The 25009-nt window shown below is 37.5% G+C and overlaps 1 protein-coding gene across 5 annotated transcripts in view; it reads right to left on the bottom strand.

Moving 5' to 3' along the window:
• Positions 1-241: 241 nt before the first annotated feature.
• The window catches only part of CDCA2 (cell division cycle associated 2), a 49772-nt gene continuing 25004 nt past the window's right edge, over positions 242-25009 (bottom strand). For all 5 annotated transcript variants that reach the window (XM_032332198.1, XM_032332200.1, XM_032332199.1 and 2 more), the window contains 7 exons: positions 24468-24552; positions 23763-24013; positions 19234-19312; positions 17857-17945; positions 16776-16913; positions 6868-7039; positions 242-3960 (listed from right to left, as the gene is read on the bottom strand). In XM_032332198.1, coding sequence (XP_032188089.1) covers positions 2732-3960; positions 6868-7039; positions 16776-16913; positions 17857-17945; positions 19234-19312; positions 23763-24013; positions 24468-24552 — 2043 coding nt within the window. In that variant the 3' untranslated portion in view covers positions 242-2731. The remainder of the gene's footprint in view (positions 3961-6867; positions 7040-16775; positions 16914-17856; positions 17946-19233; positions 19313-23762; positions 24014-24467; positions 24553-25009) is intronic.

Below are 25009 nucleotides of genomic sequence, written 5' to 3'. Positions count from 1 at the left end.
ATTTATCTTACAGACGTTTTCACACAAGCCCAGCACAACTTGGGTCTCCACAAGGAAGTGGAGACAGCGAGCATTTTTGTTAGTAAGGAGATGCGCAGAGTGTACAACTCTATGCAGGGATTCAAAAGACTGAAGGAGCACGAGGCCTCCCCATAACAACACGGTAGTTTATTGAGTAAAAAAACTGAGCTGCAGAACCGCACATTACAGTGATCCCGTTCGAAAGCATGTTGGCACGCAGGCCAGTTGTTAAGTGCTTACACAGAAAGCTTTCAGGAAGAGGCAGGTGTGGCTACAGGATGCTTCACATGAGGTGAAGAAGACAGTTTTCAATTGTGTACCGTTTTCTACTTGTTGCGATAGACATACAGGGCCTTTGATGACATAAATGAGTGAAACTAAAAGTTAAAGAGAAGCACCCACAGCAACAGTGACTAGCTGCCCGGGGTTTAAGGTAATGTAGCCAGATGTCATGCTGCCATCTTCTGGAACAAACAAGAATCTACAGGATCAACAAAAGATAACACAGATTTCCTAAGGCAGAATGTCTAGGGTTACTGCAGTAAAAAAGATAAGGCAAGTACAAACTCTTCCAAAGCCCAGTTTCTGATTCAACCATTAATGAAAAGAAACAGCTAAAAAACAAGCAAGCAAGCATGATCAAATACAGAAATAATTAACTTTTCACAAATCCTGGGATACAAACGAGACAGTGGATAAAATTATGTCCAAATTTCTTTGACTTCTCAGACCTCTTCTTTTTTTGAAAAACTGCCCATTTGTTATTTACAAATATCAACAAAACATTTATACCCACACACCCTAAAACCAACAAAATGCATCAAGGGTTTTACATTTTTAACTGGAGATGCCAGAAAACAATTTTACACTTGAAAACTCAAGCCAAAAAACAAATCCCACAGATCAAATGCTTCCCTCATCCTCATTAGCACATTTTAAGAAATAAAATAAGCATGTGAAATTCTTAAAATTCAAATACAACTGAGATCATACATCATACAGCAAAAAGGGGAGGAAAAAAAAACGATCAGTAGTTTTGGCCTTCACATTAAACGAGGAGAACAAAAAGCTTAAAAAACAAAAAACAAAAAAAAACTCTTAAACATCACGTTTCTGAAAGTTTTAAATCTTTTCTTTTTAAATTTACCAAAACCAAAATGCTTCGTTTTTTTGCAGGGAGGGGGGGGGCAGGGGGAGTGTTGGAGGGGTTGACTGTTTTCAGTGTTAGAGATCTGCCAACCATACCAAACTATAAACGGGGAGGGAAAAAAAGCCCATAAATAATTTACGTGTAAAGATAAAAGAATTTTTTAAACAATCCACCTTTTAGCAGAAGAAATTGGGGATCACTTTGAGTGTTAATGTAAAATACATTTAGTCTTTAGCAGCAGGGCTTCCAGACCTATTGGTGCCAAGAAGGTAACAAATAGTCTCTCTCTGAGGCGGGGGAAATGGGCGCTCAGCAGGAGCTTTCTTCCCTGTTGTGTTATTTATAGAGAGCTCTATTTGTTAACATGTTTCTGCTATCAGGGAGAGAGAGAGTTTAATGATTTAAAGGATTTCAAAGACAATTGTTTAATGATACAATGATTTATGTGCATTCACAAATTCCAGATATATAGCAATTTAGATTTTCAAACTGCTGTCATCAAAACAGTGATAGAAGAGCACACTGCTGAAATGTAACTGGAAAATCCGAAACAAGTGACAGTACTTGCTGTTGTGAAATAGAACTGCTGGAAAAGACATGTTAAAAAAGAAATCAGCCATCTACCACCACCTTCATGGTAAGTAAACGAATTTTCCAGCACCCTTTCTTATGAGTTTCTGGATTTTTTTTTTTTAAAAATTGTTTTAAAGGAGAACCATGAATTAAATCCCAAATTACTAATTTGGGATTTCTTGGAATAAATCCTAAATGTGACTAATTGGAATGATCTGGAAGATGATTCAACTAAACTGCTCTGTTTTCACCAAAACCAGTCCTGCACCTCCCACCCCACAAAGCACGTAAGAATCTTGTTTGAAGGACAAAATGTTTTCACCCTAGTTATTTATAAACTGTATATTCATTTTATAATGCTAGATTTATAATACTCTGATTATTAAAAGAATTTTCCAAAATGCCATGTTTAGGTTTTGATTTTAACCTATTAATATACAATTTTCACTTGAGACAAAGTAAATCATTAAAGCTTCTCAACTTTCAACCAACAAGTCTTATGATTTCTATCTTTCCTGTTAACATTTTTTAACCCTTTTTTGGGGGCAGCATTTTAAAACACATCTTTTCTCATTTTCTCACAGTGTTTTAACCTTGTATTTATTACCTTCAATTTTTACAAAATTACATTAATTCCATCATTTTGTTTTTTAAACTCTTCTCATGCAGACAGAATGAGTCACTTTTAAAAGACAGTTGTTTTTTACAACGGAGACAAGACTCTAAAGCTTCAGTGAACATGTACTAATGTGAAAGCTTTAGTAAATATGTACTATTTGGGGAGGGAAGAACATTTTTAATAGAATGTTTCCCTTTGGAATGAAGAAATTCACTTATTTCTACTTACAAATTGGTTCAACTCAAATGATTTTATTTGCAACTTTCAAAACACCGAAGTTGAACAAAGGACGAGAAGCAGAATGAAAGGATCTTTTAAGCACGGATGGTTACCTTCTCTGCGGCCACAGGTTCTGTAGGAAATGCCAGTCACTGCTTTAGTTCCTGGACATGTCCCACTCTTTCGAAGTCCTTTAGAGAGGTCTCTCCCTTTTGGCTGAGAGAGGTTCTTCTTTTCAAGCACTTTGACTGAGTCGTATCTTTTGAATTTGCGAGTGTAGATGTACAGAGGCTCTTCCTCCTCTTTCCAGATGAGCTGGAAGCCCTGGCAGCAAAGCCCTCCCTATTTTCTTTACCTGACACGGGGAGCGAAAGACTCTGGTTCTGTCCAGAAGATGCAGTTTCTTGAGAGAGGGACAAGCTTTCAAATCCTCTGCTGTCAACCGTACATATTGTTCTCCTTTTCGTGTTTTGGGAAGTGCAGGACGTGGAAGGAAATGGAATTGAAATCCACACAAGCCCTTCATCTTCCAGATCTTTCCGTAGCCTTGTGCTACGTCTTACCTTTGTTTCGCTATTTGTTCTCTGGAAGGTTTGCTCTATGGAGGCGGATAAATCTTTATACAGTTCAGAATTTTCTAAACCAATTTCTAGAGAGTTGCTCACCACGTAGGGAGGTTTGTGATTTCCAGTTTTTTCCAAATATAAACTCTGGCAGTCGGAATAACATGTAGAGCGCCTTCTGTGCTTCTTTTCTCCACCACTCACACCCGTGCCACTCTGACCTTCTATAGAGCTTCTTCCCAAAGCTGCATTCAGACTTTTACTGTCTTTTACATGGTCACTTAAGATCTCCTCATTTTTTAAGTCAGATGTTAAGGGCATGGCCTGCCGTTTTCCTTCAGTAGCTATTAAAAAGTCATCCTGTTTTTCATACTTTATGTTTACATTTTCTGAAATTTTAAAGATCTGAAAAAGGTTCTCCACATTCTGACCGGCAGCAGCCAATTCCCGGGGTGGCGGGACGTTACTGGATTCTGCATCGTCTGATGCCAGGGGCTCCGTGGTCACAGGAGCACAAGAAACATGACCGCTTCCACTCTCGGAGCCGGCACTCAGTCCGTTTTCGCCTTCTGACTTAATTTCTGCTTTTGGAATAGTTTTCTGTTCATTAGTGGCTATGGCACTTTTATTTAAATCTTGCTCTAAAGTAGCGTTGATAAGCGACAAGGACCTTTTTGTGAAAGGGCTGCACGATGCAGACAGATCATATTTATTAAAGCCTTGACTCATCTGCAAATCTTCCGGGTTCTGGGGCAGAAGATTCTTTCTTTTAGGAAGCTTTGTTTCTTCAAGTTCGCCATTGGAGTTGAAATCATCTAAGGACATGTAAATAAGTTTAAATCTCACTAAAAAGTACCAATGGAAAGAAAGGTCAACGGATCAAACAGGTGCCATATCGTATTCTGTGTTTTAGGCTTTCAAAACTCACAAGACTTACAAATGCTATGCCGTACTTGCTCCCATCTGTCATCCTGCTCTTTCTTTTTTAGCTCTTCCTCAAGCCACAGGTTAAGAAAATATGAATTTAATACATGAGTGAATAAAGTACATAACCTCAGACCGTGAAAATGAGAAGTGTATCTCAAATTGCTTCCTCTATTCTACTGTAGTTTCCACACCTCAAGGTCAATTAGTATGAGGCAGCCCCACTTCCCGAAAAATGAATTACTGAAAATGGGTGTCCCCGTGCTTCAGCAACTTTCCTAGCTATGTTTCCCCTGAAATAGAGAAAAGAAAACTTGGAATTTTGGGGGATCTGAGGATTTAGCTGAAAGGGTACTTCTCAAGACGCTTAGGTCTTATGTTAAAAATTTTAATGTGATTTAAACTGCACTGTATTCTCAAATAGAACTGTTTGTTTCAATATTCTAAAAATCTTCCCCTTCCAGCTTAACTGGAAGATACTGCATGTGGAGGCTATCCACACTCTGTGTGTGGAGGATACACTCTGTCACATCACACAGGTGAACAAAACATTATCAACGTTTTAAAGCTATGTAGCACAGCCTTAAATAAATACATCTTAAAATAATTTTTATTTTTAAAAAATGGGGTGCCTGGGTGGGCTCGGTTAAGTCTCCAGCTCTTGATTTCAGCCTAGGTCATGAGCTCAGGGTTGTAAGACAGAGCCCCAGGTTGGGCTCTGACTCAGCAGGGAGTCTGCTGGAGGTTCTCTTCCTCTCCCTCTGCCCGCACCCCCCAGCTCCCATGTGCATACGTGCACACATGCATGCTCTCTCTCAAATAAATACATCTTTTAAAAAAAATTAGGCTATGTAACACAACCTAAACAAATTCAGGCTTTCAGCGTTCTAAACCTCAGTACTATTGGATGTCATCTCTCTTGTTATCTCAGAGAGTAAGGTTTTTAACTGGCACAGTTAAATAAGTATAAAAAATGTTTTAAACAAAATCAGAACTGTAAGATATACAAAACATCAGCTGAGCCACAAATCTAAAAAGCAGTATTTCATGATTTGATTACTTCAAGTCAGGTCACGTGAGGCAGAGATTAACATAGGGCCCATCAGTGGCAACTAACTAATGTGTCAGTTGGGCTTTTTATACAACTTTAAAAACCGATATTTAATGTATTTTTCATGAAAGTGGCATGCTAAAGAAGAAAGGTAGGGGACAGGGATGGAGGGAGAAGAGAGGTAGAAAGGAACAGGGGAAAATGGAAAAGGAGGGAGGGAAGATTTTGCTTTAAACCCTTATGAGGGATGATACCCTTTTATATAGAGATATATAGATATACATACATTTATATATATATAAAAAAATACTTCAGGTATCTTTAAAAAGAAATTCTCTAAATAAGACGCAAGATGAAAAACATATACTAACAGTTATTGTTTAAACATCTTTGGAAAAACTCCAGTCAGGAACTGGAGATATAATGAGATCACTTAGTTTTCAGTCTCAAGGGGACTGCAATTTGCAGGGAAGGGAGATAGAGGGAACATTACAAACTTGATGGTAAATAAAGGTATAATGCGAACAAAGACTTCTGGAAAGGCGGCCAGCAGAGCTAAAGCTTCAAGGATAAGCAGCATTAGGCCAAGATTATAAAGAGGTGGGCTGGTCAGCTCCCTGTCCCAAGACAGGCACATAAATGGGCTGGGGCAGGAGCAGCGTGTTTGTGATGACGGGCTAGCTGTGTTTGTTTAAACTCTGTGCTTTCCGGAAGTTGAGAAGTAGGCAGAAGCCAACAGTCTAGGATGGCATATGCCTATTCATCCTTGGATCTATTATAAATTCTACAGATATGTTGCAAATGGTATGCGGGTTCTACTCACGTGATGACAGACAAAGACGGCTTTTTTAAAACTATTCTATACATAATTAACACCAAATGTATGAAAACATACTCTTATTAATTTCAGCATGATTTGGTTAATTTTAAAACTCAGGCATTATAAAATAGAAGCAACTCCAATTTTTATCTAACCAAGGATGTCAGCTGACTTAATCTTTGCTTCTCAAGAAAACTGTTTCAAGGTAATCAAGTTCAATTTATAAATGTTATTTCTAGTAGATGTTTTAGCAGTGCCAACTCTACTGAAACATCATAGGGCAAACTTTAAAAATATTTTTGTCCTTGATTATAAAAGATCTATTACTGAGCCATCACCATATTTACTCTTCATGATGGACCAAAACACGATACAGAATTCATTATAACAGAATGCTATAAAAAACATAAAATGCTTTACGAAGTAAAAGGATGGAAAGAAGTTATTTCCCCTAAAATTATACAAACTACCTTGTGTCTTAAGTTTCTCTGGGGAGAGGATCCTGAGCTCCCATCAAATTCTGAAGAGGGTTAAAGTTATGAACTACTGCTTCTTTAACTTAAAATTCTCCCGTTAATATGAGGGATGGTTGCTATTTTTACAGTTTACAATTGCTCTTTTTTTTTTTTTTTTTTAAAGATTTTATTTGTTTATTTGACAGAGAGAGATCACAAGTAGGCAGAGTGGCAGGCAGAGAGAGAAGGGGAAGCAGGCTCCCGCCAAGCAGAGAACTCACAAATGTGGGGCCTGATCCCAGGACCCTGAGATCATGACCTGAGCCAAAGGCAGAGGCTTTAACCCACTGAGCCACCCAGGCACCCCACCTATAATCACTCTTTAACAGTGACAAGGAAAAAGGGAAAAGAAGGTGCAACAGCAATAAAGTGGTGGAGGGGATAAAACATCAATAGGAAAAGAGCAGAATACCTGAACACAGTCTTCCGGGGCCTGGAGTGGGAGGCCATATCTCAGAAAGCTCGGGCAGCTCCGGAATAGGACTGAGCAGCGGCTTCTTTGAAGCAAGGTCTCTTTCCCCATATAAAGACTTCTGAACACTCTTCTTTCCCTTTGCTTTCTTCTTCCTGAAACTTTTTAAAGCCTGTGAAATGTATTAAAATGCCGTAATCAGGAAAGATGTTACACCATATACAATTTTGACCCTCTAATTAATTCTTAACAACAACAACAACAAAATTCTTACTGAAAAGGACCAGTTATGCCATTTAAACTTTTAGAAATTCTGAGTTAGGCGTGGAGGGCTGGGTAGCTTACACAAAGTCAAATAGAATGTGAAGCAGAACTCAATTTACAAATGATCTGATAAGCAATGGTCTACATTTCCACAAAATATTTGCCAAAGTAAATTCTGGGTAAATGAAAGATAGATGCTATAGATTTGACAGGCTTAAGACATGAGATATTTGAAAGTAGGATAGTTAGGATCACTCGCGATTAACCTTGAATGAGCTATCTACTGGAAGCCATGGGATATTGTCTTCTGCTCAGAGGTGTGGAAGAAGAAATGACAGTTGTGTACATAAATGTTAAAGATAACACAAAGCTAGGTGAGGTGCTTCCAACAACAGATGATTTCATCAAGACTAAAACGAGTAAGTCAAAATAAGATGGGTTAATGAGCACAAACAGAAGATGACAGACAATGGCCTGGTAATAACTGATGAAAAACACGCAGGCTTCTATAAAAATTAAAACTGTTCTAATAATATCTGGAATGCAGTATTAAATTCAGTTTTGACTGCCATGTTAGCAACTGAGAACTAATGTTCACTGTTAAAAAAAGAAGTTTCACCTAGAAAGAACTTCGGGGAAACTCAAACATTGTATTGTTATGAACAAAAAGAAATACACTCAACATGTTAATACTGGAAAGAAATGGACTTTAGGTCAACATAAAGAATATGTTTTTAGCAGATAAAGCTGCCAAAAAATGGAATCCATTCAAACATTCATTGAGAGATCACTATGTATAGGTATATTTTAAATGGTAAGGTGGAAAAAACCAAACCGAATATGATTTTTAGGGGGCTCCCAGTCTTAACAGAAACATATAAATATATAAATATTTATAAACTATATACATATATAAATATATGTATCCATGACAGACGATATGGACTGAGATGGCTACCTTGCCTACAGGGGGCTCCATAAAGCAAGCAAGGCCCTCGTATGCAAAGGGTATGAGCCTGAAAACAATGAAGGTTCACTGCACAGTGATTCAGGGAGTTACAACATTTGATTTCACATTTAAGAAAGATGATTTGGGTGAAAGCATAGAAACTAATGATGTGAAAGAGTGGCTGATGTATTCAAGAGTACAAAAATGGCACAGAACTGTATGTTCCTTGAGATATCTATAGATATCCTGTAAAAACAAAACAAAATAAAACATTCCATGGACAAATAATTTTAGAACTGTACAAGATAAATGTTCCTCTTGGTGATTTATAATATACATTTAACATTACATTCTCTGAGAAGTCCTCAGTATAAATAATCTCCATACACATTTAGGAATATGCTGGGTTAACTATTTTTCCATGGCGCGTATATATATATATATATATATATATTTTTTTTTTTTTTATGGAACGTCTGTTGACATTCCATGGAACAGTTGGGGAAACAACAGCTTGGTCAATGGATGTGGAAACCAAGAGAAAAATCTTAACTTGGGCTCCACAGATGAGATTCCATCTCTGGTGCCAGATGCCCGCCTCTGCCACCTAAATGCCTTCCCGTCTTAGGCAAGTCACCTCACCTCTCTGTACCTCCACCTCCTCCCTGCAAAATGGGAACCACACCAGCACACATCACAGATCCCTGCGTTGAGTATGAAGTTAGTTAACATAAGTGAAATGGTTAAACTTAGGCTTGGGCCGTGCACAAATGATCTGTGTCAGCTCTTCTCGTTCTCTCAGATTCCTTCCTAGCACTATGAGAACAGATACAGGGAAAATTTTTAAATATTTTTTAATACCAAATTGTGATCAGTCTTACTGTGTGACACAGGCACTGCACGTTAATATGTTACAGTCACTGTTGTCAGGTTATAACTTCTAGAATAGCCTCTAATTCATAGGTACAGAAAATACCCTTTTAGTAGGATTTTGGACATCTTTGTTTATATGAAACATCTCCAGAACCTACAATAGTGCCAGCACATAATGATTCTCAACAAACAAAAACAAATGAATAAATGTGAAAGAAGAGATCTAGCTAAACTTCATAAAATTTGCTACCGATGAAAAGCTAATAATGCTTTTTCATTGTTATGGACCAGCAGAAGTACACCACCGAAAGATAAGAGGAAAGAGTAAAGCACTCATACTCTCATGAACATATGTCTAGTACTGCTTGTCCATTAGAAGGTTTCATCTGCAAACGCTAGAACCTTATCAAAATTTAAGTCTGCTCCAATACAAAAAAGCCTTGTTTATACTGTAACAAAGCCAGCTGCATATGACTGGGATCCTAGGGAAGCCACAGATCTACAAATGTAAGGTTGGTTTATGACTTAAAGCAAATGGACAACTGAAGGTATTATCCCCAAAGTGATTCCATTCATTCCAGAATCACCAGTATTTCTTCTCAGTGAAGGAGATCGTGAAACAGATATAAATCCTTATCTTTTATTTGCATAAATAATACTTAAGTTGCTTCCAGTGAGTTGCTTCAAAATTATTTAAAAATAATTCATGTACATGACAACAAATCAAATTGTACAGGAAAACTTTTATGATGAAAAGCATGTACTTCCTTATTCCTGTTTACTTCTTGGTTCCATTTTTTGTTCTTATAGCTAGTTACAGCTCTCCAAAGAAGAGGCTCATAGTATTGTATTTTTAGTTTTCTTATGGAAAATTTAAGCACACAGCAGGTAGAATAGTATATTGAACCCCAGGTACCCATCCTCTAGCTTCAACAATTACTAACATATAGAAATCTGGATTCATTTATAATCCCCTTCCCTCGGATTATTTTAAAGCAAATCCCAGGCATTAGCCCATTTTGTGTGAAAATCCCTGCAGCATTCCCAGGAGATAAAGCTCCTTTTTTTAATTCCATAATAAAATGAAACCTTTTATTACTTGGCATTGAACTTTATTATTGATGTTTACCTTTTGTAATGTCATTTCCCCCAGCTTTATTGAGATATAATTGACAGATAAAATTTAGGTTTAAGGTATACAATGTAATGACTTGAGAAAAGCCAGTTCCAAGAAGTTACATAGAGTGTGATTACATTTTTATAACATTTCAGAAATGACAAAATGAAAGAAATGGAGAACACATTAATTTAAGGTGGGGAGAGGCATGGGAAGTAGGCAGGGTTACGAAGGCAAGAGGATATCCGTTTATTTTGACTGCAGGTATTTTTCTATGTCATATTTTCTAAATTTTCACTGGGGGAAACTGGATAGAGGGTACTTGGGAAATCTCCATAACTCTTGTTACAACAGCCATGTATCTAAAATGATCTCAAAATAAACAGCCTAGACACAAAGAACAAAAACAGCAATTCTCCCTATATTTCCTCAGAGGTTTAGTTTCTCCAATTGGCCCATCAATGTTTTTTACAACTGTTCAAAATCAGGATCCCAATAAGGTCCTTACACATTCCATTCGGTTGGCAGATCTTGTAATCTATGGTTCTTTCTTCCCTCACCATTTGATGAGTAAACTGAGGAACTTGTCTCAAAGAATTAGCCAAGTTCTGGATTTGGTTGACTGCAATCAGGGGGTCTTTATTTTCCTCTCTCCCCCACACTTCCTAAAACTGGTCATTAGATGTAGGCTTGATTAGATTCAGCTTTGATTTTTTTTTTTTGAAAGATTATTTCATGGATGCCTGTAGACTTCTTCATTGCATTGGAAGGACCATGTTCTCTCCCCTGTGACACTGTGATTGACCGGGGGGCTCAGGTGTCCACTGCAATCCATCCATTCTGACTCCCCCATCAGCCTACTACCTCATGACCAACAACTTTCATGAAAGTTTTTTTTTTATTTATTAGTAGAAATTCTCCTATAAGTAACTCCCTCATCAACTATTTGCTTCCCAGAAATAAAACTCCTGTATTTTCCAGTTTTCACAAAAACAAGCTGGTGAGCTCCTAAGGTGACCTTTAAGATTTTTTAACTATTATGAACTGAAGTATTTTTTTCACATTTGAAGTCTGTTTTAATCCACTACAATTTTTTTTCCTTAAAGGTTTTATTTATTTATTAGAGAGACAGTGAGAGGGAACACAAGCATGGGGAGGGGCAGAGTGAGATGGAGAAGTGGGCTCCCCACTGAGCGGGGAGGTCCATGCAGGGCATGATCCTGGGAACCTGAGGTCATTACCTGAGCCAAAGGCAGACACTTAACCGACCAAGCCACCCAGATGCTCAGCCACTGTTACTTCTGACAGTCACACTGTCCTACCTTTGGTGAGTGGAGCCCCTTTGAAATGGTTTGAGGAACTTCTCCGTGGCCCCAGTCGTTTCTTAAAGCTTCCTTCACTGCACACTGGTACAGACCCAGGCTCGTTTCCTACATGCGCTGTTCATAAATCTAAAAACGGCCATTTCACTCCGGAACCCTGATCACTTTTAGTCGAAAATGGTATTCAGAAATGGCAACCTAGGTACCAGGGTTGCTCACTGCTTCTAAACCTTGACAGAGCTAGGAGGTCTTTTTTAAAGGAAAAAAAAACATGAGTCCATACTGATGTTTCTAATTCAAATTTAGCCTAACAAGATTCTGAATTTGAATTTTTATTTTTTGTCTAATGATGAAGTCTGGATCCCTGAGAGTAAAAAAAAAAAAAAAAAAAAAAAAAACCACAAAAACCTTTATTTTCTTTATTCTAGATTGCGCTCCTCTCTCAAAGGACTCTTCATACATACTATCTTTGGCTTTTTCTCCCACTTTTATGAAAAGATTTATGTGTGTATATGAATATATACACATTTTCACACATGTTTAATGTTCCCTATTTTCTTAGGTAAAACGTAGTATATTCGTTTGTCATATTGGCTGTCATAACAAAACACCACAGACTAGGTGGCTTACACAGTCTTAAATCTCTTGTCTCACAGGTTGGGGGCTGGAAGTTCAAGACCAAAGCACTGGCAGGGTTGGTCTCCTCTGAGGCCTCCCTCTTTGGTGTTTAGATGGCTGCCTTCCTGCTGCCTCTTTATGTGGTCTTCTCCCTGGGTGTGTGCTCACTTAGGGTGTCCTTTTGTGTCCAAACTTCCTCTTATAAGTACACAATTAAGACTGAATTAGAGATCATCCCGAAGGCCTCATGTTAAATCAGTCACCTCATCAAAGGCCCTATCTCTAAATCGAGTCACATTCTGAGGTACTGGAGGTTAGGGTTTCAATAGAGAAGTATTTTGGCGACAGGGTGGGGGCGGCATCACAATTCAGTACCAAGAAGCCTACTATATATGTTATTTACACCTACTTTTTTTTTCATTTAACTGTAAATACATCCTGGCATCATTCCACCATTGGATATTCTCTTCACTCTACTTTACAGCTGTAAAATACTTCGTCAGTACACACTAGTTTATCCAACCAGTCTCATACTGATGGACATTTTGGTTTTTTGGTTTTTCCATTACAAAGGGTACTGCAAAAAATAACTTTGTTCATATACCTTTTTGCACTTTCGTCATTGGATCAGAGACAGATTCCCAAACATGAGATTGCTGGGTCAAAAGGTAAATTTGTTTCATTAGCTTTCAAAATAGATCTTGAACCCCTAATCCGTAAGACAGTTGTAAGGACAGCTGTAATACTTGCTATCGCCAGGCATCATTCTAAGCATTTTACAAGCACTAACTCATTTAATGCACGCAACAAGCTTATAAATTAAGTACATTACCTTTATTTTAAAACCAATAGAGAAATCAAGAATCTTGCCTACCATTCCACTGGTAGGAGGCGGTCAAGCCAGAATTTAGAACCCAGGCAGTCTGACTTCGGAATTTGCACATTTCCCCTTAGACTGAATGCTAACACTCTCACTGACATCTTCTCTACCCACTTCTCACCTTCCGATTCAGCTAATTCAGATCATCTTGCACAACAATCAGGTTCTTAAAAAGCTTTGCCCTTAGTTGAAAACAGCATTTACATTAGGACTGCCAAGGACAAATCTTGGCTTCCTTTCCTCTGGCGCCCCCTGTAGATAGATGACGCTTGGCACTAGAAAACATACTTTTCCTTACACTCCTTTATTGCTTGAAATCTCACTAACTATTGCTTCATGTTTACTCCAGAACTTTTATACACGGACTTTTATTTGAAATGGTATAGGCATATAATTACCTTTCTTTTTCTTCTCATATGACATGCCTTCCACTTTCTCAATCATAGGTCTTTTCGTTTTTCTATCGAGACCTTCTCCCTGGAGCACCCTTTCCTCCTGCTCAAATTGGGACTGTTGCTCTTCTGCGCTGGCTGAACAACCACGTTTGGAGATTTCCCTTGCATCGCTCTCCTGTATTATTAGGATCCACTGTGTGTCCTGAATCCTTAAGCTTACTTCCTCAGTTTTGCTAGAGTATCTCCTTTAGTAATGCCCAAAGAAAAACTTTCAGAGTCCTTGAAGTGTCTAAATGTCTTTATTTTTTTCTTTTACACCTAACTGGATTTGACTGGGTACAGAGTATTGGGCTGACATCAAGTTTTGTTCAAAACTTTAAAGGTCCTGTTCAATTACCTTTTACCATTCAGACCACTGCTAAACTTGATACTCTCAGATTCTTGTTTCCTGGGAGGAAAAGTCCACTTTTCTTGTTATCCTTATTGTTCAATTTCATAATGACAGAATGAAGTCCCGGCCTTTTTTTTTTTAAATTGTACTAGGCATTCAGTAGACCCTTATACCCTGAAGACTCTTTTCTTCCACTATTGGAAACCCCTTCTTTGGACAGTTTCTCTCATTCTATCTTCTTGTTCTCAGATACCTACATAGTCTCCTAGATTCAGCTTTCATATCTCTTACTACTAGTCTGTTTCTCTTTTGCTCTACCTTCTGGGATACTCCTTTTTTCTCTAGTCCAATGACTAAATTTTATGTATTTATGAATATTTCTCCCTCTGCTCCTTTTTTATAGCATCATCTTCTTAGTTTTATGCAGATAATATTTTCTTAAATCCGAGTATGTCAGGTCTTTTTAAAATAAAGTTTCCTTCCATTCCCAGAATAATCTTTCTTTCTGGGGTCAGTTTTTCAACTTTTTTTTTTTCTTTAAGATTTTTTATTTATTTATTTGACACACAGAAAGAGACCACAAGTAGGCAGAGAAGCAGGCAGAGAGAGGAGGAAGCAGGCTCCCTGCTGAGCTTAGAGCCAGATGCGGGGCTTGATCCCAGGACCCCGGGAACATGACCTGAGCCCAAGGCAGAGGCTTTAACCCACTGAGCCACCCAGGCGCCCCAGTTTTACAACTTTTAAATATAGATCTCTCATCTCTGGTTTGTACTGAGTTGTCTGATTTTACATAAGAAAAGTCTGGATAAATTGGTCAGAGAGTTCCCTGTTTTCCAGCAACTCTTTCCTGCAGGGAAATCCTAATGGCAGCTCTGTGCAGGGTCGGGGAGGGCAGAATGTTGAGTCTCAACCATGGGCATTGCTTGAAGGCAAGAGCAAGCTGTCAAGACTATGGGACTTTCCAAATGCCCAGAATGAGGGCTTTCACCTACATGACAACATCTGTTCTGAGATGGGAGAACCTGATGGGACAGGACGTGAGGTGCCAACTGGTGCAAACTGTCTCATATACAAAACTTCAGTCTTTCTGTTTTCCATTACCACTTCCCACTCTCACCTTCTACTGGATCTGCCAATACTGGACACAGATTTCCTGGGATCGTGCTATGTGCTGGCTGGTTCCCAATGCCTCTCTGACTCCCTCCGAGTACATTCTGGGCTGTAAATCTACACCTTTCATCTGTCAATGTGCCCTCGTCTGCTTTGTCTTCCAGAGATTCACTGAAGGCTGTCCTCTGTTGCTTAACATCTTTCCTCCCTTCCTTCCTCTTCTCATTGCTATTCTGAGGCTAGTCTTTTTATTATATCAATTATTTTAACTCCAATGTGTCCTGGGAGAGGTTGGAACAAACCTTAATGCTCAATCCTCCTTGAACTTTCTGGCTATCGATTTTATGTCAAAAAGTACATGTACATTCTTTGTAGCAGTTTTTTTTTAGTCTGAAAAAACCAATTTCTAATGTAGTAATAAAGATGTATGCATATTTTTGAATTTATGTGTATTTTTTTTTTCAGCAAGGGGATATTTCAGAGAAGTGTGATCTAAAAGAGGGATTGAACCAGGAAAACTTTCAGTTTTTTCGGCTTTGCTGGCCTGCAGATGTTTGGGCCATGTTTAAGTCAGTTTTTGTTTCATGGAACACGATGGAAGTTTACTAACTGTTTTGGGGGGGTGTTGGGGTAAGATTGATGAGCTTAGTTTTGGAAAAGTTGGTATCTGAGGGGCTTGTAGGATGGTTTAAGAAGAGAAGTCTAGTAGGCCATTTATCATGTTTATAGATCAGACAGATTTGGGATGCATCAACCATGCTGCCAATGACACCACCCAGAAAATATACAATTTAGAACGGCAAAGAGGAGCTCCAGGTAATACAAACTAAGGGTGGATGGAAGGAAATCAACCCGTAACAGAGACTGTAAAGGGATGTTCTGTTATGTCAAATGCTGCTGAGGGGCCACTTAACAAAGCATGAGACCTCAAATCAAAGGCTGCTCTCGATTGTCACTAGTTTCTCAACACCTTAGGAAAATAATTCCAATGAAGAGGTGGAAAGTGAGAGCAGACTTCACAGAGTATCTGCAGCTATGACTGCCATAGGATCACCGATGTGTGTCTCTCCAGGACCAACGTTAGACGGCAGGAGGGTGGTGGGGGACCAATCCAGACTAGAAGTGGAAGGCAAGGGATGGAGAACGCACGTTACTGACAAGAGTTAGTGAAATAGCTCAGGCAGCATGAACAAGGAAACGTAGGAAATAACGGGATATCTGAATGCCAGAGAGTACACGGAGGAGCCAGAAGACTGTTCATATCAGAAGAGGTATGTAAGGGAGTGAGAACGTGGCAGGAGAGGCCGCTGGGGTCAGCAAATGGGACAAAGTAGTGTGTACTATTAAAAGCAGGAAGGTCTTAGGTACCAACAAGCTGTGGGGAAAGGCAGAGGAAGGCCTGGATCACTGAAGTGGCCGAGGTCCAGTGACTAAGTTAAGGTGCTAGATCAGCCATCCATAAAGAGATCGTAAAGTCCCCTGAGCCAGCACAGGCCTTGAAGTATTGAGGAAGATGAAGAGCCAGTTTCTAAATTCTCCCTTAAATACGGGAAGAGATCCAGCCCTGGCAGAAATGAAAGCACACAAGGGCAGGTGGCACACTCATCTTTGTCTAAGAAATTAGGGTGATTTCATAGGGTGAGATTAGATGAGATTCAAAGGTAAGAATCAATTTAACACTTGAGTTCTGAGTTTTACTGTGTTGAAAATGTACATAATACAATGAAGAAAATACAAAAATGGTCCTCGGGTAATTATAGCGGATTACATATATTATAAATTTTATATATACATACACACACACACACACACACACACACACACACACACACACAAAAATTGCCTCTGGCCCTTTCTATTCTATGATGATTTTAATACTCTTGGTCTGATGTTAACTAGAAAAATTTTGTTTCCGTGCATTCCTAATCATATAACAAAGATATGTACCAATTAATTCTTCTCTTACTGTATCTTTAAACACACACTTACCTGATTCTTTTTAGAAAGTACTCTTCCTGTGGACTTCCTTTCCTGAGATTTCCTCCTATTAATTTTCTTTTCTTTACAAGGCTGAGCTTCTGTATTAAATAAGTTGCAACCATTCTCTTCTGCAAAAGTGATCAATTGCTATAAAGAAAATTTAAAGGAGGGATATCACAAAACACAAGCAAGTGCATTTTAAGATATGTTTCTCACATTTATTTTCCTTCCCACACTGTTTCTACATTTTCTATCCCACTTCCTTTTAATTCACAAGTTCCACTGCAAGTATTTTAACCATCTTAAACCCAAATGGGAGAAGAGTAATTACCAATTTCTGATCTTATCAAACGTATACCCAGAAGCATATGCACTTTGTCCATTTTTTTAAAAAAGAAAAAAAAGTGTAAAATTAGTTATTTCTTCAAATATTTACTAAGCATCTACAATTTAGCAGCTAAGTGCTGTGGAGTTATGGGGGATGGTGGGGTAGGAACATGTACTTAGCTTATCTAAATGTGAATTCTGGGTTTATCACCCAACAACTTCAGCTAAAAGGGCCCATCATGGTATACTATATATTTATAAATTTAAACAAAAATCCAATTTTATCTAATTTAATGAAATAGGAAAAGACGCATTCAGTGGGAGTTAGGCTCCTATGGAATAGTTAAAACCCAATGTTAAAAAACCTGGAAAAAAATGAAATATTTTATGAAAAGTTATAATTGTCATTGTCTGGGACTGTTAAGTACACACTACTCTTCTCCACTGTGAACTTCAATAAAATTCATAAAACCACATAGACCCCAAACAAATGTTCCAAACAGATTACCTTCTACATTAACACAAACTTTGAAAGCACTGTATTACTACATTGTAATATTACTGTATTTTTCTTCTAACAGAACTAAAATGAAATCAGAAAAAAGAACATTACCATGGGTTATATGTTATGTAGGTAAGGTATGAGCTCTCAATGATATTAATCAAATCAAGATTTTACCTATAATCACGTGATTATAAAAACAAAAAAAAATTTATAGCAAGATTTAAAAACAAATACATTGTGCCAAATACAAATACTTACACTACTTCTGTTAGAGGCCCGTGTTACTCTACCAACTTTATGGGAGGCTATTTTCTCATGGTTTTTTTCAGAGCTGAAAGTATCAGTGCCTGATGAAGAAGACAAGCAAAATAAGGGTAGCTAACAAAAAGTTGTAAGTCATCATTTTTCAGTTATACTGCACATTGTTTTGGATATGCACCTTTGCTTTTAGCATAATATAATATCTAAACATAAATAATTAATTACCAAAGATAAATTCTGAGATCCAAAACATGTTTTAAGATTTAGAGTTTACTGAATACCCAAAAACTTTTACCACTTTCCATGGAGAATGCATGCCATTTAGCCCTAAGATAACACATGAAATCAGATTATAATAAAATGCCATATTTTCACTCATGTCCATTTATTCCAAGCTACATTTCAATGAATTACAATGAAATTGCATAAAGGGCATTAAGATGATCATGAAAATAATTTTTTTAACTTACAAAATTCAGGTAACTATTTCATTTGATCACTTTTAATGTTGTATATGAAAAGTAGTATAATATGTAAAAAAGCATGGGCTTTGGAACAGACTATGCTTCCAGGTTTAGCTCTAACTTCACACTCCAGGTCTTAGATTCTGTACCAGTGAATCTGGTTTGTGTCTTCCAGCCAATGAGAAGCCACTAAGGGATTTCTTTCCGGAAAAAGACATGAATAACGGTTCCCATGACATTTGTCACCCAAGTCCTGTCTTGCCTTGTCACGATCATAAAGAAGCCAGGGACTTGAAAAGTGCAAGTGCCCAACAGACCAACTTAATGTTGGTAAACAATTCTGGACCCTGGAAAATGATCCTTGTGATCCACATCATTCAGTTGTGTCAATTGTCACAAGGAGCTTACTACTGACATGTTGAGAGGAGTTGAGAGGAGTTGAAAGGAGAACTCCATTGCCTGCAGGGACTTGAAAAACAGGGCCCACCATCTACGGAAGTTAACTGTGGGTGATTACAAGGTATGGGGCCTGGATGGGCAAGAGACTACTTTTTTTTTTTTTTTTTTAATATTTATTTATTAATTTTAGAGAGGAAGCACACAAGCAGGGAAGGGATAGGAGAGGGAGAGATTTCAAGCAGGCTCCAACTCCCTGTTGATCTTGGGGCCCCGCACGGGGTTCAATCTCAACCACCTTGAGATCATGACCTGAGTTGAAATAAAAGAGTTGGATATGTAACTGACTGAGCCACCCAGGTGCCCCAAGAGACTTCCTGTAAGCTTTCTATACTATATGATTTTTTAAAGCAAGTATGCATTGTTACAATAAAATTTTTTAAAAAGGAAGTTAAGTTTTAGTTTCATAATGAAAATGACACTTGTCTGATTTTAAGATAAAAAAAGTTACTACCTGAAAGAGTCTCAGAGATTGAAGACTTATTAACAGGACTCAGAACTGCCAATGATACCTGAAGAGGTTCTATGTTTTCCTAAACAAAGAAAAACAAGAGTAGAAATTAGACATCCTTAAATTCAGTGGACATGTACTGTGCCCAAAAAAAAAAAAAAATTTTTTTTTCTTTTGGGCATTTTTGTAGATGGAACTTGAGTAAGCATACAGATGGGAAATCAATAAAAGATTAAGAAAAAAAAAAATCAGGGGCGCCTGGGTGGCTCAGTGGGTTAAAGCCTCTGCCTTCGGCTCAGGTCATGATCCCAGGGTCCTGGGATAGGGCCCCACATTGGGCTCTCTGCTTAGCGAGGAGCCTGCTTCCCCCTCTCTCTGTCTCTGCCTGCCTCTCTGCCCACTTGTGATCTCTATCAAATAAATAAATAAAATCTTTAAAAAAAAAAAAATCAGAGCAAAATAAACATACTGAATATAAAAATATTTTACAATATTTACCAATCTTTAATGAAACTGTTTATTAACTACAGTCCAACAAATAAAATATTAAATGATGCACTAATAAGCTACTCTGTGGTTTACTTAAAAATCACATGTCCTAATTCTAAAGTAAATAGGATATTCCATTAATAAACACAACCTAACATTTCAGTATAACTCAGGGGGACTTCAGGGAAAATAGCAATACAATTGTAGATGTCAAATCTTTTCTTTCCCACATAATTAACATTATCATGGTAGCTACTGATTTTTCAAAATAAAACTTGTCAGTTTGAAGAAATTTTCTATAATCACCAGTTTGCTCAGAGTTCTTATCAGAAATGACATATGGTTTCCTTAGTTTGTTAATATGGTAAAATATAGACTGTTTTTCAGATAGTAAACCAACTTGCCATCTCTGGGTTAAATCTCAGTTGGTGTTGATATAGTACCTTTTTATGTATTATGTTCATGAGGTGATAGTTTTCTTACAATGTCTGATTATGGTAGCAGGTTAATGCTGACATTGAACTGAACATTACTTCCACCTCCTCAATTGGCTTGAAAGGGTATACATAAAATTAAGAATTCCTTAAAGTGTTTGGTAGAATTCATTAGCAAAATCACCTGGACATGCGGTTTTTTCTTTGTGGGAAGGTTTTAACTACAACTTAAATTTCTTCAGTTGATATAGGGCTAATGAGGTCATTTATTTCTTCTAGTGTGAGATTTGGTTGTTTTTCAAGGAATGGTTGTTATTCAAGGAATAGTTTGCTTATGTTGTTGAATTTATTGGCATTAAGTTTTTCATAATACTTCCATATTATCTTTTTATCTGTATCACCCTTCTAAAACCTGTTAGAAAATGCGGTCAAGTCACATTTTATTCCTTATATTGTAATTTGAGTATTTCTCATTTTTTTCTCTGAATAGTCTGATTAGAAGTGTACTCATATCTTCCAAAGCATAATCTTTTTACTTCAATGATTTTTTTCTCTATTTTTGTTTTTTACTTCATTGATTTCTGCATTTATCTTAATTCCTTCTGTTCACTTTGGCTTTAATTTGCTTTTATTAGCTTCTTAAAGTAGAAGTTGGAATCATTAATTTGAGATGTCTCTTATGCTGAAATACAGGCTTTAATTATTTCCCTCTAAGCCACTTTAGTTTAGTGTTTACAGCATACATGTTTAACTCAAACCGCTTTATGTAAAGCATAAGAGCACCTCCCAGCCTTCAAGCCATATTATTTTTGTTGTATTTCTTACTGACATGTTATAAACCAAACAATATGCTATCATTATCCTTGCTTTAAAGAATCTTTTATGGAGTTTAATAATAAAAAAAAGTCTGTTACATTTGCCCACATGGGTTAGCAGCTTCAGTGGTCTTCATTTCTTTGTTAGATTTCCATCAGGAGCCATTTTGGGGGGCGCCTGGGTGGCTCAGTGAGTTAAAGGAGCCATTTTGCTTTCGACTAAAAAATTTCCTTTAACATTTCTTCTAATGCTAACCCACTATGGCAATGAATCCTCTCAGCTTCCAGATGTCTAAAAAAGCCCGTCCTTCACCTTTGTTTTGAAAGATGGTTTCACTGGATATAGAATTCTAGGTTGATATGTTTTGTTGTTACTGTTTTGGTATTTCCTCCAAGTAAATGTTGCTGCATTGTCCTTTGGCTTGCAGTTTTAATGAGAGTTCGGCTGCCTTTCATGTTTGTTGTTCTTTATGGTCATGGGTCTTTTTGTTCTAGGTCGTACCAGGCCATATATCATGGTTTCTAAGTAATGATGTGTCTTTGCATATTATTTCATATTTCTTATGCTGGGAATTTGAACTTGAGGATTTGTGAGCTTTAAATTTTATCAAATCGGAAAACTCAGCCATTATGTTTCAAATATTTTTTCTGTTCTGATCTCTCCTCTCCTTTGGGGACTCTAAGTATATGCATATTATGTCACCTTAAGTTGTCCCAGGCTTATCAACTGCTCATTTTTGTTCAGTTGTTTTCACTCTTTCAAGAATAGTTTCTATTGTTACATCTTTAAGTTTGCAAATCTTTTCTTTTGCAGTCTCTAATGTGTTATTAATCTCATTCAACATATTTTTCTTCCCGAAGCTTCTAATTTTCAGCGACTATAACCTCCAGAGTTCAAGTTAGATCTTTTCTGTATCTTTCATGTTCTTAACAAGTTCAAACTTTGCTCTACTACCTTGAACATATGAAAGATAGTTAAAGTAACTTTTTAAATGCCTTTGTCTACAAATTCTACCATATGTGTAATTTCTGGGTCTATTTTTTTTTTTTTTAAGATTTTATTTATTTGAGAAAGAATGAGTGAGAGAGAGCATGAGAGAAGAAGGTCAGAGGGAGAAACAGACTCCCCAAGGAGCTGAGAGCCCGATGCAGGACTCAATCCTGGAAGTCCGGGATCATGACCTGAGCTGAAGGCAGTTGCTCAACCAACTGAGCCACCCAGGCGCCCTCTGGGTCTACTTTTATTGACTGGTTTTTCTACCCACTGGGGGCATCTTTTCTTACACATCTATTAGTTTTTAATTGAAATGTCAGACATTTTGAATTTAATGTTATTTGACACTGAATAGTTTTCTGTTGAGTTAGGTTATACAACACAGTAAAGTCGCTTGGAGGAAAGCTGTGTCCTTTCGAAGTTTGCTTTTGAGTTCTGCTAGGCTTTTAGTCTAATTATGTCCTGCTAGTGAGGCAATACTCTCCCGAGTATCTGATGCCCTCTGAATTACAAGGTTTCTTCAACCACTCATGTTGGTGGGAATAGTTCCTGCCCATCTGTAAGCTCTAGGGATTGTCTCCTCTGCTCCATGTGGATAGTCCTTTCCCTGAAATCAGGCAGTTTATTCACAATCACACATTGACCAGTACTCAGCTACAGGCTCAAGTGAACCCTTTGCAGATCTCCAGAGCTATCTCTGCAGCTCTCTCCTCTCTGGTCCTTTGCCATGAGCTCTAGCCTCCTTTGCTTTCCCAGACCCCAGCTCCATTTTCTCAATTCATGGAGATTGGCAGGCTCTACCAAGGTAAAACCTTCCTGTGCTGTGACCTGGGAAGTATAGTCCAGGCAGTAAGCTGGGGCTCCTATGCAGCTTGTCCCATTTGTTCCTCTTCTCTTGGGGATTACTATCCTGTACTTCCTGATGTTCAATGTCTGAGAACCACTGTTTTGTATGTTTTCTGGGAATTTTTTTTTTTTTTTAGTTGTTTCTTACAAAAATGTCAGTTAGGTCCCTCCAACTCCATCTTGGCTGAACATGGAATATTTTTATTTCAAAATATAACAGGCAAGGGAGAGAATGAATGATGGCCCCAATATAAAAATGGGTAAAGATTAATAGACAATTCTCTAGAGAAGAAATCCAAAGGCTTATAAACCTAGGAAAAAGGTTCAAACCTCATTAGTAAACTAAAAGTTTCAAGTCATCTTTTTCTCTTATTGAGATATTTTTAAAAAGTACTGTCAATACCCAGGTTTACAAAGTGTGGTAAAATAAAACCTTTATACTGCACTTTCTGAATGCTCAGCAATATATATCAAAAAGGTTAAAAAAAAAATCCATTTTTCATCCAGTAATTCTACCTACAGAAAATCATCTTAGAGGAAAAAAGTTTGTATTTACAGTGTATCAGTTCTAAGGTTGTTGCTCTCTCAAATCTTTCTTCCTCTGAAATCTGAGTATATCCTACAATTCACGGTGTATGACAGCTTTAGTTCTGGCCCTTTTCTTGGTGATAGATAAAATGATGGTACATCCTACAGTCAACCGTATTTAGGGTCATGAAATATGCAGTGCACAAGGTGTCATGCAAGTATGAGAACACAGCTAATCCCCCATACACCTGTCATGATAGGCACAGGGTTGGGGGGGAGGGAACCTACCTAGAAAAATGCATTAATTTATACCATGACACATCATTTAGTCCATTTTGTGATTTCAAAGCATAATTATTATTCACACAAAACAGGTGAGGCCTGATGGAAATAAAAACAAGTTTGTTTCACATTTTTCACACTTACAAGATTCTCCCCCTTGTCATCAAAATTTGGTTGTGATAACTGTAGCTGCACAGGAACTGGTGATTGCTCAAGTAGCAGAGGACTGACACCACTTAAATCCCTTTTGCGGACAGGCGTTCCTCCTTTACGCAATGGAGTATTTGCTGGCAAAGACTCATCAAACACCTCAGGGCTTAGATCCTCTCCAAAAGTAACTCTTTTCCTCTTCCTGATATTTAGAGAAGCTGGCACTTTGCAATTTTCTTGACCTTCTGTAGATAATAAATGGGTAGATTAAAAAATATTAGGCTATATTTCTTATCTAAAAATGCATATCCTAGAATCTTTTAACATGATTAGATTCAGCTCTTACCCATTTAATAGAAAATAGTTTGTAGAAGAAAGAAATTCAAAATGAAAAATGTTAAGAAGTAGTTCTAAAATATGAAAATAGATTTTAAAGTAAATGTTGCATGAGTATCTTAGAAGTTTAGAAAATTGGAATATCAATTTTCTTTACAAGCAGTACCATTAAGTACAAAAGGGCAGATGAAATGGACAGAGTAATTGTCTCTCCAAAGAGATTCCAGGCAATTGTCCCTCCTTTCCATATAATGTGAGAAGCATCAAGGCATTTAGCAGATCACTGAAACTACCATATAGAAGATCTAATATTTCACAAGAAAAGGATACCATGAAGCTTCAAAATAAATGTGAATTTCTTACCTGCTTTTTGTTCTTTGCAATAGTTTGCAAGACTTGAGATTAAGCCTGGATGAGTCCCATCATCACAGAGATTGTCACAGTGTTCCTAAACAAAATAAACATAAATGAATAATTTTACATATATAAATGCATATGCACTTCGGTAAGAAGGGCCACTCTGAACTGTCTGCCCAGGAGAGATATTATGCAGTGTTGCAGATTACATTTACTTTCATAATTGTTCTGGCTTACTGACATGGGCAACAAAGAAAAACTGGATGCCCTAAACATTACTTTAGTAAACAGTATTTTAGGTCAAGATTAAAGAACAGAAATCCATAAAAAGGGCTGAATTCACTCCATCATTTTTAATCTGGCAAATGAAGATCAGGAAAATGTGAGTGGCTAGAGTTATACCACAGTTGGTGTCAGATAAAAGAACTATCTACAGGTATGAGAATTGCATGAAAATAAGAAAACAAAAAGGTAAATGGCATAATGGGGTGTTTTGTCTTTTAAATATGGGAACCACACCTTTCCTAAATTCTTGAGTTTGGAACAAG

This window comes from Mustela erminea, chromosome 2 (genome assembly GCF_009829155.1).
Source record: "Mustela erminea isolate mMusErm1 chromosome 2, mMusErm1.Pri, whole genome shotgun sequence".
NCBI classification, from domain to species: domain Eukaryota; kingdom Metazoa; phylum Chordata; class Mammalia; order Carnivora; family Mustelidae; genus Mustela; species Mustela erminea.
This window is presented reverse-complemented; position numbering and strand designations above follow the sequence as displayed.